This window comes from Phascolarctos cinereus, unplaced genomic scaffold, assembly GCF_003287225.1.
Source record: "Phascolarctos cinereus isolate Bilbo 61053 unplaced genomic scaffold, phaCin_HiC Scaffold_7;HRSCAF=346, whole genome shotgun sequence".
NCBI classification, from domain to species: domain Eukaryota; kingdom Metazoa; phylum Chordata; class Mammalia; order Diprotodontia; family Phascolarctidae; genus Phascolarctos; species Phascolarctos cinereus.
Window position 1 is genome coordinate 85674071 of NW_027556180.1, and position 17043 is coordinate 85691113.

Below are 17043 nucleotides of genomic sequence, written 5' to 3' on the forward strand. Positions count from 1 at the left end.
ACCCTAATAATGAGAAAGGTCTCATAAGTTACAAATATCACCTGTCCATGTAGGAATGTAACAGTTCTACTTCAATAAGTCCCTCATGATTTCTCTTTCTTGTTTACCTTTTCATGCTTCTCTTGAGTCTTGTATTTGAAAATCAATTTTTCTGTTTAGCTTCAGTTTTTTCCTCAAGAATGCATTAAATTACTCTATGTCATTGAATATCAATTTTCTTCCCTTCCTTGATTACACTCAGTTTTTTTTTTTGTTTGTTTTTAGTGAGGCAATTGGGGTTAAGAGACTTGACCAGAGTCACACAGCTAAGATTACACTCAGTTTTGCTGGGTTTTAATTCTTGCTTTTAAGCCTAGCTCCTTTGCACTCCAGAATATCGTTTTCTAAGCCTTCCAATCTCTTAATGTAGAAGCTGCTAAATCTTGTGTTATCCTGATTGTGTTTCCACAGTACTTGAATTGTTTCTTTCTGGCTACTTGCAATATTTTTTCCTTGACCTGAGAACTCTGGAATTTGGCTATAATATTTCTAGGAGTTTTCCTTTGGGGATCTCTTTTAGGAGGTGATTGGTGGATTCTTTCCATTTCTATTTTACCCTGTGGTTCTAGAATATCAGGACAGTTTTCCTTGATAATTTCTTGAAAAATTATATTTAGGTTCTCTCCCCTCCCCACTCCGGCAATCAGGGTTAAGTGATTTGCCCAGGATCACACAGCTAGTGAGTATCGTGTCTGAGGCCAAATTTGAACTCAGGTCCTCTTGACTCCTGAACGGGTACTCTATGCACTGTGCCACCTAGCTGCCCCTTAGCCTCTCTTTTTGATATGGCTTTCAGATAGTCCAATAATTTTAAAATTATCTCTCTTGGATCTATTTTCCAGGTCAGTTGTTTTTCTTATGAGATATTTCACGTTGTTTTCTATTTTTTTATTCTTTTGGTTTTGTTTTACAATTTCTTGATTTCTCATAAGTCACTAGCTTCCATTTGCTCCATTCTAATTTTTAAGGAATTATTTTCTTCAGTGACCTTTTGGACTTCCTTTTCCATTTGGCCAATTCTGCTTTTTAAGGCATTCTTCTCCTCATTGGCTTTTTGGATCTCTTTTGCCGTTTGGATTAGGCTATTTTTTTTTTTTTTGATGAGGCAATTGGGGTTAAGTGACTTGCCCAGAGTCATACAGCTAGTAAGTGTTATGTGTCTGAGGCCGGATTTGGACTCAGGCCCTCCTGACTCCAAGGCTTGTACTCTATCCACTGTGCCACCTAGGTTAGACTATTTTTTAAGGTGTTATTTTCTTCATTATTTTTTTGGGTCTCCTTTAGCAAGCTGTTGACTTGTTTTTCATGATTTTCTTGAATCACTCTCATTTCTCTTCCCAGTTTTTCTTGCACTTCTCTTACTTGCTTCTCAAAATCCATTTTGAGCTTTTCCATGGCCTGGGACTGATTCATATTTTTTCTTGGAGGCTTTGGATATAGGAGCTTTGACTTTGTTGTCTTTTTCTGGTTATGTTTTGATCTTCTTTGTCACCAAACTAAGATTCTATGGTCTGACTTTTTTTGCACTGTTTGCTCATGATCCCAGCCAATTATTTGACTTTCAAACTTTTTGTTAAGGTAGGGGTCTGCTTTCAGTGTGGAGAATGTACTCTTCCAAGCTTTGGGGGTTTTGTGCAGCTGTTTTCAGAAATACTTCTAGGGACCTGTAAATTTTCAGTTCTTCCAAGGTGGTATGATCAAAGGAGAGGTATTTACTCATTTCCTGGCCTGGGCTCTGGTCTATGATTGGCCACAAACATTCTTTTCTGCCTTGGAACTGTGAGGGGGATTCCCTCTCCATTGCTACCATAAGCTCTGCCACACCAGCACTCCTCCTTGCCCCAGGACCACCACCCAGAACTGTGACTCAGATCCAAGCACAGGCAAAGCAAGAGAATCCTGCCTCAGCACTAGCAAAGAGATCCCTGCAATCCCCCTCTGATCAGCCATTTGATGCCCCCTCTGTCTGTGGAGCTGAGATCTCTGGAAGAAGCCAGCACCCTGGGGCTGTGCCAGGACTGGGGCCAGACTGATCTCCTTTCTCACCGTCGTCGATAGACCTTTCCTACTGATGTTCTAAGTTGTTTTTGGCGTTTGTGGGTTGAGAAGTCTCTAGTCTACTTCTTAAGGTGTTATTTTCTTCAGTATTTTTTTGGGGTCTCCTTTAGCAAGCTGTTGACTTGCTTTTCATAATTTTCTTGCATCACTCTTATTTCTCTTCCCAATTTTTCCTCTAGTTCTCTTACTTGATTTTCAAAATCCTTTTTGAGCTCTTCCGTGGCCTGAGACCAATTCATATTTTTCTTAGAGGCTTTGGATGTGGGAGCTTTGACTTTGTTGTCTTCTTCTCGTTGTATGTTTTGATCTTCCTTGTCACCAAAGTAAGATTCTATAGTCTGAGTTTTTTTTTCCCATTGTTTGTTCATTTTCCCAGCCAATTACCTGACTTATTAACTTTTGTTAAGGTAGGGCTCTGCTTCCCGTGTGGAAGGCATACTGTCCTAAGCTTCAGGGGTTTTGGGCAGCTGTTTTCAGAAATACTGCTAGGGACCTGTAAGTTTTTAGTTCTTCCAAGGTGGTATGATCTAAGGAGAGATGTTTACTCCTCTTCTGGCTTGTGGTCTGGTCTGTGAGTGACCACAGACACTCTTTTCTGCCTTGGAACTGTGAGGGAGGTTCTTTCTTCACTGCTGCCACAATCCCTGCTATGCCAGTGCTCCTCTTCTCCTTAGGACTGACACCCAAGACTGTGACCCAGATCCAAGTATGGGCAAAGCAACAGAATCCTGCCTCAGTGCCAGCAAAGAGACCCCTGAAATCTTCTTCTGATCAGTTCTCTGATCCCCTTACTATCTGTGGGCTGAAAGCTCTGGAAGGAGCTGTTGTTGCTGCTGCCACTAGGGTCAGACTGGACTGAGCTTCTCTCTTACTCAGGCCCAACAGACCTTTCCTGCTGACCTTCTAAGTTGTTTTTGGCTTTCGTGGGAACCGCCACAGCTGCCAGTGATTCAGTCCCCTGAGGCCTGCTCCGGGTTCACTGGGGCCTTGTCTGTGCCGGTATAGCCCATGCTGGACTGCACTCCTCTCCCAGCCCAATGCAACAGACCTTTCCCGTTGGCCATCCAGGTTGTCTTGGGCTGGAAATTTGTTTCACTCTGTCTTTTTGTGGGTTCTGCTGCTCTAGAGTCATTTTTGCAGGTATTTGGAGGGGTTTGGGGGAGAGCTCAAGCAAGTCCCTGCTTTTACTACACCATCTTGGCTCTGCCCTCTTTTACCTCTTGGTAGCAGTATCTCTGGGTCAAAGAGTATGCACAGTTTAATAGCTTTTTGGATGTAGTTCCAAATTGCTTTCCAGAATGGCTGGACTAATTCACAGATCTACTGACAGCGCATTAGTGTACCTATTTTCCCAAATCCTCTCCAGCATTTGTCGTTTTCATTTTTTTCTTGTCATCTTAGCAACTAGGTCATAATTCAGTTGTGGAACTTATAATCACTTGTTTGCTATGCTGAAAACCAAATCATTTTCAAGTGTAAGAAACAAGAAAGAATGACACTATCCCCCCTACCCCACAATTTAATCTATTAAAGTGAATTTTTCATTAGGAAGAGGAATGGCCAAAGCACTATTTAAAGAATGGTCATAAAATCAGGTTAGTTTAAGAGGTATATCTCAAATTAATTTCCAAGGTATTGCTTTATAAAATTATTGTTTAATGAAATCTGCACTTAATGGGGGCAAATAAAAGCCACTTGCATATTCCAAAATACCATGTTTACTCATGGAGAGAGGGGTTGCACCCTTATTTGGGGGGGGGATCCTACCTACAGTTCTCAAGGCTGTTATTGCTATAATTTTCAAATTTTAGATCCTGGTGTTAAAATGATTAGAGACTTCTTTACAAATGATGTTCAATTCATTGATACTCTACAGTTATTGTTATTTCAAAAGGCATAGTAGTGCCAAAGAGATATGGCAGACCATCAGAAGATGTTAGTCATGGCTCTGCCATTTACCTCCTGTGGCACTTGGGGCAAATTTCTTAACCTCTTTATGCATTAATTTCTTCATTGATAAAATGGGCATAATACTTGTCCTGTATTCCTCATCGGATTTGAGAGGATGATCCAAATGAAGTGATATATGCAAGGAAGGTGAACTATTTGAAGTTGAGAATAGTAAATATGTCTGTACACAGCACATGTTTAGCAAATACTATTTACTGACTAGTTATGCTCTGTAAACACTTCGCATTAAAGGGAAAAAATAGATACTAGGAAAAAAGTTGAAAATAAAATTCTTCTTTTTTCTCCCCTGAGAGAGGCTAAGTGATGACTCTTTTAGTCATTTTTTGCAAGTCTTCAGGCTTTTCCACCTCTGGCCCAGAAACCTCACCCTGGGGTGTGTCAGAGCCAAGGTCTAACCTGTTAGAGTCCACTGTTAAATTTTCAGTGTAAGCCATTTATGCCTTAGAAACTGGAAGTCCTACAAATCAGGACTTGATTTATTATTTTGCTGACTGTCTAGACATAAGAAAGTGTTAATAATTCAGATTAAACTTGAAAAAATGTTTGTGAATGCTTTTTTTTGGAGCCTGGTTGTTAAACATTTACCAGCACACCTCTATATTGCTCTATATTCTATAAACAGGGTTTGAGATCAGCAGGAGTACAGTAAAAGACTCCAGGAATGAAGTCACCTCCAGTCTGGAGTGACTGTAGGCTAACCACCACCACCACCACCACCACCACCACAACTATCATTTATATAGAGCTTTAAGGTGTAAAATGCCTTATATATGTTATCTATTTTGAGCCTCACCACACCCCTGCTTCTTGCCCCTGTGGCCCCCTCCTCAGATTGGTGAGTTCCTTTTTGGAGCCTCCATTTGAGAGACTAGCCATATTGTCTTCTCTGACCACCCCCTCACTTCTGACTTTTCAGCCTCTTCTACTTTGTTCCCATACAGGTGCCTTTCCCCTTTTATCTGCTATTTTACTCCATTATAGTGAAAGTGCTTTAGGGGTAGGGACTGTCTTTCTTTTTCTTTGTATTTGTATCACCAGAACTTAGCATAGTACCTGGCACATTAGTAAGCACTAAGTACAGGCACACCTTGAAGATATTATGGGTTTGGTTCCAGAGTACCACAATAAAGAGAATTATAACAATAAAAGTGAGTCACACGAATTTTTTGGTTTCCCAGTGCATATAAAAGTTACGTTTACATCATATTGTAGTCTGTTAAATGTACAATTGTATTATGTAGTAAAACCCCTCAATATACATACCTTAATTTAAGAAATGCTTTATTAATAAAAAATGTTAGCACCTGAGCCTTCAGCAAGTTGCAATTTTTTTTTTTTGCTGGTGTAAGGCTGTTGAAAGCCTTAATGTTGATGGCTGTTCACTGATCAGGGAGGTGGTTGCTGAAGGTTGGGGTGGCGATGGCAATTTCTTAAAATAAGACAATAATAGAGCTCACTACATCAATTGATTCTTTCACTTGAACATTGAAGAGGCCATTATAAAGTTATTAACTGGCCTAATTTTGATATTGTTGTACCTCAGGGAATAGAGAGACCCGAGGAGAAAGGGAGAGAGAAAGATGGTTAGTGGAGCAGTCAGCACACACACATTTATCAGTAAGTCTATGGTCTTATATGGCTATGGTTTGTGGTGCCCTAAAACAATTATAATATTATCAAAAATCACTGATCTGTTGGTTAATATGACAAAAAAGGAAAATTATAAATATGGGGGGGATTTAGAAAAACTGGGACACTAATGAACTATTGGTGGAGTTGTGAAATGATCTAATCATTCTGGAAAGCAATTTCGAACTATGCCCAAAGGGCTATAAAACTGTGTATGTCTTTTGATAGAGCAATAGCACTTCTAGGGCTGTATCCCAAAGAGATTAAAAAAAAAAAAGGAAAAGGACCTATTTGTACAAAAATATTTATATCAGCTTTCTTTGTGGTGGCTAAAGGTTGGAAATCAAGGGGAAGCCCATCAGTTGGGGAATGGCTGAACAAGCTGTAGTATATGATTGTGGTGGAATATTATCATGCTATAGGAAATGATGAGCAGGGCAATTTCAGAAAAACCTGGAAAGATTTATATGAACTGATGCGAAGTAAAGTGAGCAGAACCAGGAGAACATTGTCCACAGTAACAGCAACATTGTATGAAGAACCGTGAACGACCTAGCTATTGTCAACAATACAATGATCCAAGACAATCCCAAATGACTCATGATGAAGCAAGCTATCTGCCTCCAGAGAAAGAACTGATATTGTGTGAATACAGACTGAAGCATACTATTTTTCTATTTTTTAATCTATATTTTAATTTATTTCTATTTTCTATATTTTTCTATTCTCTTTTGTTTTTTGTTGAGTCTCTTTATACAAAATGACTAATATGGAAATGTTTTACATGATTGCACATGTATAATGTGTATTAGATTGCTTACAATCTCAGGGAGGGGTAGAATTAGGGACTTCAAAACTTTTTAAAAATGTTAAAATTGTTTTAACATGTAATTGGGGAAAATAAAATATGTGCAAAAGATTAAAAAAAGATCACAGATCACCATAACAGATATAATAATAATGAAAGTTTGAAATACTGTAAGAATTATCAAAATGTGACACAGAGCCACAATGTGAGCACATGCTATTGGAAAAATGGGGCCGATAGACTTGCTTAACACAGGATTTCTATAAACCTTCAATTTGTAAAAAACACAGTGTCTGCAAAGAGCGATAAAACAAAGCACAATAAAATGAGGTATGCCTGTAAATGCTTTCTCTATCTTTCTATTCTGAGCCTCTGTTATCTGACCTGTAAAATGGAGACAAGAATTTGGGTAGACCAACCAGCAAACGTTTATTAACCTCCTCATATGGTCCAGGCATTGTGCTAGGTGCTGGGGATGGGACAGTGTCTGTCCTCAAGAAGCTTCCATTCTACTGGATAAACACTAAAATTTAGAAGGCAGCATGACACAGTAAATGAGAGTGCTAGACTTGGAAACTTGGATTCAAATCATATTCCTGACATTTATCAGCTATGTGATTTTGGGTGAGTCACTCTGAATGAACCTCTCTGAGGTGTATATGTAATAACACAATAGAGGACACACCCTGATCTGCTGTGTTAGTACCTAACAGAGTTTTTGCGAGGCTCAAATAAGATAGTGTTTGCAAAGTGTTTTAAACCACTAAAGCGCTTTATAAATGTTTATCTCTTCAAAACTCAGAAAGCTGTAAGTCCATAATCTCTCAGATTTCAAGATCTGACTCTAAAATAGGGACTCTCTCACTGCTTCTTTCTTATTTTCTGACTACATAGACCATATGTTTATACTAATATTCTGGATAACATGCCATGGAGGGGCATAAAATATCACTGATAAAAATGTGATACACAAAATATCTAAAACTGACGCAAATGTATAACACCAAGAAGCATTCCTCAGCAGAGAATGTAGTAAATCATTAGGAACAAAAAAAATTTCAAGAGAAGAATTGAAAATTACAAGTGATCACATGGAAATATGCAGTGAGGTGGTGCAGTCTATAGAGCACCTATCTTCCTGAGTTCAAATTTGGCCTGATTATTGTTTGTCCTTTGTTCTCAGAGAGGACCGATGCAAGTGACTTGGATTTGAGTGAGGCAGAGCTGTGCAAAGTCATCAGCCCCACTCTCTCCTCCAGAGTCATCAGAGTCTAGTGGCAAGAAATAGGTCAAGATGACTGGTGATAGCCCAGGATGCAGTGGGAGACCTTGGCCTTTTTAAGCTAAGTTTGTCTGAGGCAATATCCATTCAATAAACAAAGGCTAGGTAAGGATTGAGGTAAAAGATGGTCTGCTTTGCCTTCACAAAACAATCAGTCAGGGTGGGGAAGACGCTTGGGATTTCTGGCCGGAACAAAAACAATTACTAATTACACTCACTCTGAGACATCAAAACTAAAACAATGCTGGCCTCAGACACTTACCAGCTGTGTGACCCTGGGCAAATCACTTAATCTTGTTTGCCTGTTTCCTCATCCGTAAAATGAGCTAGAGAAAGAAATGGCAACAAACCATTCCAGTATCTTTGCCGAGAGAACCCCAAATGGGTCACGAAGAAGCAGACATAACTAAAAGTGACTGAACAACAATAATAACAACATGGAAGTGTGCTCCGAATCATCAATATTAAGAGAAAAGCAAATTGAAGTAACTTTGAGGTCTGACCTCACACCATGAGCATGAGCAAAGATGAGAAAAAATGAGAACAGTTTATGTCAGGAACACGTTAATACAATTTTGGTAGAACTGTGAATTAGTCCAGCTGTTCTTGATATCACTTTGGAATTATGCAAGAAAAATGACCTAACCGTCCACACTCTTTGACCCAGGGACCCCATGGGCCAAGGAAAGTCAAAGAGAGAAACAAAAGTCGAACATGTACCAAAATATTCATACTAATACTCTTTGTGTTAGTAAAGAACTGGAAACAAAATGGGTGGCCATCAGTTGAGGAATGGATGAAAAAATTATATGGTATATGAATATGATAGATTATTATTATGAAGTAAGAAATGGTAGATACTATGACTGTAGAGAAACATAGGAAGATTTGTATGTGTTGATGCAGAATGAAATAAGCAGGACTGAAAGAAAAATATATCCAATAATAAGTGACTAGCTCATAGTAGAGGCTAATTAAATGTTTATTGATTGATTAATTATGTATTCACAACAACATAAATGGAAAGATCACTTTGAGGAAGCTGAACCCTGAGTACCCTGGAAATCAATATTGCTCTTGGGGAACAGATAATGAAAAATACCTTCCCTGTCATGGCAGTACTTTTTTCCTTCCAGAGTTCCATCAATATATGAAGAGAGATTCTTACCGCCCCGCACCCCCCCACCCCATCTCCTGTCAAAATTTGAAAACACACCCACTCTTACCTCAGAAGTATCAGCACTTTTGTCCTTTTCAGAATCTGTATTTTCTTTGGCAATTGTAGGTTGGATAGAATATAATCTTTCATCTCTGGAAACTTGACTTTCAGGAATTTGATATTTTGGAGGAAGTGTAAATTCCTGTGAGCTGTAGCTTGAGAGAGAGCAATCTTCATCAGATTCATCCTCTGTGGATGAAGAGTTATTTAGCTCTGACCCTATCTCCAGAATCCTTCCCTTCTGCCCCATCTCTTTCTTCTTGGCTCTTGGCTTTTTTTTCTTGGAGACTGACATTGTCTTATTTGCAATTTTTTGTTTCTTTGGCTTTCCTGTAGACACACAATCAAGTGTAGATAATCAGTCAATCATTAAGTAGTTAGTAAGTACCTGCTATGTGTTAGGCACCTGGCAGTTGTGTGAGGACCTGGGGATACAGAACAAAAGTGAGTCTTTGGCCATTAGTAGTTTCAATCTAGCTGGAAGAGAAAACATATTTAAAAGCTTTTATACCTAAAAACTGTACTAAGATTTTTGTGACACCCTGTATTAGGTACATACAAAATAGATAGAAGGTGGTTTTGTGGGCAAAGGCATTAGCAGCTATAGGGATCAAGGGAAGCTTCATTCAGGACCAAGTCTTGAAAAAAAATCAACCTAGGGATTTTAAGAGGCAGAGGTAAAGAGGAAATGCATTCCAAGCAAAGAACATGGCTAGTACAAGAGCATGGAGATGAAAGATAGACATATATATATATATATACACACACATATATACATATATGTATATATATATGTATATATATGACAAACAATGACAAGGCAAATTTGGCTGGACTGTACAGTTATCCCTTCCACATCACAGGGGTTAGGGATGTGGCACTCCCTCAATCTGGAAAATCTGCCTAAAATTTTCTGGCCCTCCCTTCATACCAGAGAAGAAGTCTGAATTATTATGATATTAAAAGATAAAATATGTTGATATTATGTAATACTATAAATATATTTTATGCATTTCTTTCTTTCTTTCTTTCTTTCTTTCTTTCTTTCTTTCTTTCTTTCTTTCTTTCTTTCTTTCTTTCTTTCTTTCTTTCTTTCTTTCTTTCTTTCTTTCTTTCTTTTTTCTTTCTTTCTTTCTTTCTTTCTTTCTTTCGGTTAGGCAATTGGAGTTAAGTGACTTGCCCAGAGTCACACAGCTAGTGAGTGTTATGCGTCTGAGACTAGATTTGAACTCAGGTCCTCCTGACTCCAGGGCCAGTGCTCTATCCACTGTGCCACCTAACTGCCCCTATTTCTGACTTTTTAAAGTTTTTCTGTTGACCTTCTCATGTTGTCAGCAGCTTCCGCAAAACTCCCCCCAAATTCCAACTTAATTTCTTATGCTGACCTGAGATATATCAAAACCTAGATGGGTAAAGTCATGATGTTGAAGGGATAACCGTAATCTATAGGGAGGAGAGTAATGTGTAGTAAAGCTAGAAGGTTAGGGTGGGGCCAGGTTGAGAAAGGCTTTAAATGATGAATAAAGGAATTTTTGTTTGAAAGGTATAGTCAGTTCACCTCAAGTATTGCACCTATAAGTGAACTGAAATTTGGCAGGTTTGCTATCAGAAATGTCTCCTTTCACCTTAAGAATGGGATGAGTGGCACTTCTCTGGAGGGAATGGTCTTATCGAGAAGCTCGCCAGAGAATGGCTTTTTCTTGGGTTGGATGCCAATTCTCTTCAGGAACCTCCTACCTATTAAGGGCCTTCCATTCCAATAACTTATATTTTTTCCTCCTATGTACATATTTCCTTACCTCCAATAAACTCTGTTTTGTTTTGAGGCTTTTCTCCTTTGCCAACATTAGGAGGAGCCTTAGACTTGTTTACTTCATTTCTTTTCCTCCTTTTGGTTTTCTCAGGCATCTGTCTCTCCTGGAGAAGAAAAATCAAAGCAGAGGGATTACTGAGAGCCAGAGACACTTTTGTTAGCTGGGGGTGGTGTAGGTGGAGCAATGAGAGCAGGTTACGTTTGGGTATAGGGAAGGCAATCAGAAGCCATATTGGGGACTTTAAGGCTGGTGAGACAAACACACAAGATTCAGTTTGGGGTTTAGGACAAAAAAAGTGTACTATAGAGGTCAGAGCTGGGGAAGAGATTGGAATATGGTCCATTTCGTTCTCATTTTTTAAAGGGAGGTAGTAGACTGCATCGCTAGTATCCCCTGAATGTCTATCTCTCTGATGCTGATGGAATTATGTTCCCCAGAACTGGACCAAAAGTTCCATCTATATCACAGGGTTGTTGTGGGCAAAGTACTTTGTCAATCTTGAAGCATTATAAAATCATGAGCTGTGATGCTGCTGCTGTTGCTAGATCTGAGCTAAGTGCAGAAAGCCATATTGCCAGAAGTTTGGTCACTGGGCACCATAGGCAGAGAGCTTCTTCTTCTTCTTCTTCTTCTTCTTCTTCTTCTTCTTCTTCTCTTCTTCTTCTTCTTCTTCTTCTTCTTCTTCTTCTTCTTCTTCTTCTTCTTCTTCTTCTTCTTTTTTTGGTGAGGCAATTGGGGTTAAGTGATTTGCCCAGCATCATACCGCTACAGGTCCTCTGGACTTCAGGGCTGGTGCTCTACCATTGCACCAACTAGCTGCCCCTCAGAGAGCTTCTTCATCCATAAAATGGAGATAATAATAGCATCTACCTTCCCAGGGTTGTTGTGAAGATCAACACACTTAACATAGTGCCTGGCACATAATAAGTGCTGAACCATGTGCCTGGCACTGTGTGAAGTGTTTTATAAACCTCTTTCCAGCTTTACTACACATTACGCTCATCCCTACACACTGCAGTCCAGCCTATGATGCAGGTAGTATATGATTATCCCAGTTATACAGATGAGGAAACTGAGACTCAGAGAGCTTTAAAGTACTTGCTCATCATGGTAAGACCAGTCCAAGCTTGTGCCCTATTGTCATAATCCTTGAGAATCTAGAGTTCACACCGTGATGTGGTAGGTCATGAATGGCATTACTCCTATTATTAATTCTTTCTAATCAGGGCAGGGAGCTTTCAAAGCTGCATCATCCCGTGTCTCCCTAAAGCACAGTTTCCTGGACTCAGACTAGGGACAGGGAAACTCTTCTATAAAAGATGAATTTTTCAGGACATTCCAAGCAAAAGACAATAACTTTACCTTTCTCCGTGATTGAAATTACTATGAAGGCTCTTCATAGAGGAGGAAAAGAAGAAAGTAGGACCCAGACTTAGCCTTTGGACAGTCCTCAGATACTCACCGGGCTGCTTTCTTCAGCCGGCTTGCCAAGCTTTGGGGGCACATCTTCCCCTTTTCTACTTCTTGAGGGAGGTTGCTTCTCAGTAGGATTCCTCTTGGTTCCCCCCATCTTTGGTGCCACTGGGGCATTTCCTAGAGGTCTTGTGAGATGGTGCGACAGTTCGTTATCTCTACCTTTGTGAAAACCAATGGGGCTTTTCTCTGACTGGGGCTAGGACACTCCCGTTAATCCTCCACTAGCTAAGAAGCTTCAACAGGGCTGATCCTTTACTTTCTGGCTTCTTCCTATAAGCCCTGAAATTCATAGGGTGGGGGAGGTGGGGTATTCTGAGTGTTATTTAATCAAGCATACAGTTTGTGCCTTTCCCTGGGCAGCTGGGATTATTTTCAATGAAATTCCTCAGACAGCTGCCTCACCCCACTGAGCTATCTCCTCCATTTGCTTCCAATGAAAGTAACAAATCATCTTTCTGTGCTCCAAATAGCCTTCCCAGACTCCCTTGCAGGTTCAAGTTTTTGAGTCACAGAATTTGCTTCTACTCAGCTACCACAGCAAGACTTGGTGACAGAACAAAAGGAGAAAAGAACCCAGGTTCTAGGGAGTGCCAGGCAGGAGCTGGGAATGGGGAGACTCCACCAGTTATTCTGCTTTTCTCCCAAATGGCCTTTGAGTTACCTTGTCACATCACTTTTTCCCTAGTCTAAGGAGTTTTTCTTTTTTAATATGGTGTCTGCTCTTAGAAAAGGACACTATGAGAGGAGAGAGGAGATATTTTGACAATTTTGAGGATTCTTTGTATGCATTTTGCATTGTCTCTATTGCTTTTCCATTAGCAGCAATTCTTTTTTTATGTGTCGATTCATTTTATTTTATTTTAAATTTATTTATTTATTTTTAGTTTTTAACATTCACTTCTGTAAGATTTGAGTTCCAAATTTTCTCCCCATCTCTTCTGTTCCCCCACCCCAAGATGGCATGTAAATTGATATAGGCTCAACACATGCATTCATATTAAACCGATATTCACATTAGTCATGTTGTAAAGAAGAATTAGAACCAATGGAAGAAACTATGAGAAAAGAGAGAGAGAAAGAAAGAGAGAGAGAGAGAGAGAGAGAGAGAGAGAGGGAAAGAGAGAGAGGGAAAGAGAGAAAGAGAAAGAGAGAGAGAGAGAGAGAGAGAGAGAGAGAGAGAGAGAGAGAGAGAGAGAGAGAGAGAAAATAATATGCTTCAATTTGCATTCAGACTCCATAGTTCTTTTTCTGGATGTGGACAGCATTTTCCATCATGAGTTTTTCGGAGTTGTCTTAGATCCTTGCATTGCATTAGCTGCAATTCTAAGAGTAGTTTTTGCAGATGGAAAGAGGACCCTTTTGAGATCACACCCAACCTTTACTCTCTGTCCACCAGACCACAATGAATACAGACTTCTCTAGCAAATAAATCCTCCTGGTGGGATTGTCACAGGCAATCATCATGTATTCCAAGGCTAGAATTTAATTCTAGGAGTGTAACTGTTTGTTTAGTTTTTTTACATGCCCCATCTCCTAGCAACCAGGAAAAAAACACGCACTGAAAAACAAAAGGAAGGAGAAGCCAAGGCCATTGTTTTCTTTATGAACTTACAATTCTTTGATGGTTTCTACCGGAGGGGTCAGGTTTTGTTTCAACCCTGAAGTGCCAGGTGATTCAGAGTTTCCATCCCTCTGCCTCTTTACCTCTGTGAACACAAAGAGTATCCTTATTCTGCAGAAAGAACCCAAAGAAGACATGACAACTATGCTGACTGGATGCTTGGGGGTGGGGGACCTGGGAGTGTCATACTTTTTCGGGACCCTCATAGGGTCCTATGCAATGAGATCCTCAACAGTACCATGTGTTGGGCCTGGGCTCTCTCCTGCCTTCCTTCCTGCCTTTCTTTCAATTAGGGTTAAGTGACTTGCCTAGGGTAACACAACTAGTAAGTGTTTGAGGCTGGATTTGAGCTCAGGTCCTCCTGACTTCAGGGCCACTGCTCTATCCACTGCACCACCTAGCTGCCCCCTGCTTCTTATTTCTGGAAGATGTCCAGTGAACTAATGTGAAATCTTCATAATTTGAGATGGAGTGGCCTTTACTTTGAAGTTCCTCAGTTTCCGCTTTACTCTAACTCCTCCCTGTCCCAGAGCCTTAAATGTACTTTTTTCTTTGTAGGTTCTTTGTGTTATTTCTGTGGAATGAAACCATTTTACAGCATTATTATTTTTCTAGAATAGGATAATGGTTTGTTGGTCAGAATGAATCTGTTATTATGGTTCTAGCTGAGTATGTCACATAACCTGTATTTAAAAAAAATGATAGAATTCTCTTAGTTATTCTTGGCAATGGAATGATCCAAGACAACCCCAAGGTATTGATAATGAAAAATGCTATCTGCCTCCAGAGAAAGATCTATGTGGTCTGAATACAGACCGAAGTATACAAAAAAAAAAAGAATTCTCTAACAATGCATTTTTACATAGATCTAGATAAGCCACGGATGTATTTTGTCTGCAAAACATAACTAAATCAAGAAGTATTTGTTAAGGACATACTATTTGCCAGGCACTGTGCTAGGGGCTTGTTTGTCTTTCCGTTCCCTGCCCCAGTTTTCCTCTCCAATAATCCAACCATTTTCACATCTTCTATTAGGATGACTCCCAAAGTATGTAACTCCAAACCATCCTTCTCTTCAGTAATTTAGTCCTTCATCTCCACTTAGTCACTTAGACTTTGTAGGTCCTCTCCAACTCAACAAGTCTAAAATTAAACTCATTACTTTCCCCCTTTTCCCTATTTCTATCAATGGTACTTATTCTTTTAGTCACTTGGTGTCAGAACCTTGTGTCACTCTTTCCCCCAACTCCCAGATCGAATCAACTGCAATAGTCTACTTATTCTTCCTTATCCATTCTTTCCTTTCTCTTCTCATTCTACATACTAGTCCTGATCTTTTATTATAGGTCATGTCTGAAATACTGTAATAACTAGTCTTCCCAGTTTCCAGTCTCTTCCTCTTTCAGTGCATCCTGCACACCACTACGATATTAGTCTTCCTGGATGGCCACTTTGGATTACCATCACAAGAGTGATTAGGTGGTATGGTGGATGTCATTGAATGCTTCCTCTGACATTTCCTAGGTGTATGACCCCAAAGTAATACACTTACCATCTTTAAGTCTTCAGTTTCCTCACTTGTAGAAAGAGCTGTTGCAGTTATGGGGAAGCATTTTGTAGATCCATGTGAATTATTTTTATTATGCCATGTGCCTACTCAAAAACTTTTGGAGCCTTCCCACTGCTTATGAAATAAATGCCTTAACAGTATCCTAATACCACCTCCTCACATAACCAAGTTAGTTCCAATTTACCTGATCTCCCACTAGGTCTCTACCTTCTGTTCTAGCCAGAGTGGTCTATTGGCTGTCCCACCCTCCCCCCACTGAAAATACCTTCCTTTTGCATTTTTGTCTCCATATTATTGTTCATATTTTGCCTCATCTCCCCCCATTGCCATTTAAGTGAGATAATGTTTAATAAAGAAGCTTGCAAACCTTAAAGCACTATAGAAATACAAGCTATCATCATTGTCATTCCTACTTCCAATGTTCTCTTATTCTTCTTCACTATTAGTTCATTCAAGGCCTTGCTAATGCCTCACTTCTCCTGTGAAGCCTTTTCTGACCATTCTAGCCCATGGTAGTAATCTTTTCCTCTCTTGAACTCTTAGGCCATTCCCCCACCCTCCCCATTAAATGCCCCAACTCATTTAATGCATTATGTAAAATACTATATTGTGAGTTACCTTTTGGGATAGGTATTCTCTCACTCTAACTCCTTGAAGGAGGAGCCATGGCATTGGGGTATAGTGGGAATATCATTGAATTAAGTGGTCCTGGGATAAAATTTCAGCTTTCTCACTTGACCTTGGGCAAGTCACTTTCCTTCTGTTTCCTGGCCTATGCAATTGAGATAACAATGCTGGTATTACCAGCCTCACAAGATTATGATAAGACTCAAAGAGACAATGTATGTAAAGGACTTTATAAATGGTGAACCACTATTTGAATATGAACTGTTATTATATACCAGGAATACTATTGATTGATTGCCTTATAATTCTGGATTTATTTTGATGCTAAAAGATTAGCTATATTGGAAGACAGCATAGATAGATGAGAATACTTGACTACTGTGAGAAATTTAGATGCCAACTCCGGGAAGTTTTCATTCTTTTACATAGAAGGAACAGGGAGGCCAAGTCACCAAAAACTGCTCATTCTTCTACTTTGGACTCTGGGACAGGGCATAACTTCACCAGCAGAGGGTACTGTTGCACCAGACATAGGCTCTCAAGCTAACTTGAAAAGATTATTAATTACCACAATATTTTGGATAATGATGAAACCGTGAGAGGGCCCACATTTGAGCACTGGAAGAAAAAGAACCCAACAGCAGCTTTAGAAAATGAAGGCACAAGCCAACACAGTGACATTGATAACACTAACTTGCAGGTCTCAGCTGCTTTTTGGGTGTTGGCTATTTTTTTTTGGGGGGGGGTGGATTTCAATCTTCTTTAAAATTTGAATCTTGGCCATTAGGAAAGCAAAGAGTTTATCTTTAAAAACAATATCAATTGCACAGAAATGATCTCTTTGGATCATAGATTCAGAGCTGGAAGACACCATCTAGTTCAATACCTCTTGGAAAAGTTCAATAGCTTGCTTGGGGTCATGCAGATTA

The 17043-nt window shown here is 39.6% G+C and overlaps 1 protein-coding gene across 1 annotated transcript in view; it reads right to left on the reverse strand.

Annotated features, from left to right (window-relative positions):
• The window catches only part of KIAA2012 (KIAA2012 ortholog), a 162921-nt gene that overhangs the window by 19294 nt on the left and 126584 nt on the right, over positions 1–17043 (reverse strand). Inside the window, 4 exon segments of the mRNA XM_078147661.1 lie at positions 9014–9336; positions 10806–10923; positions 12283–12421; positions 13909–14002. Coding sequence (XP_078003787.1) covers positions 9014–9336; positions 10806–10923; positions 12283–12421; positions 13909–14002 — 674 coding nt within the window.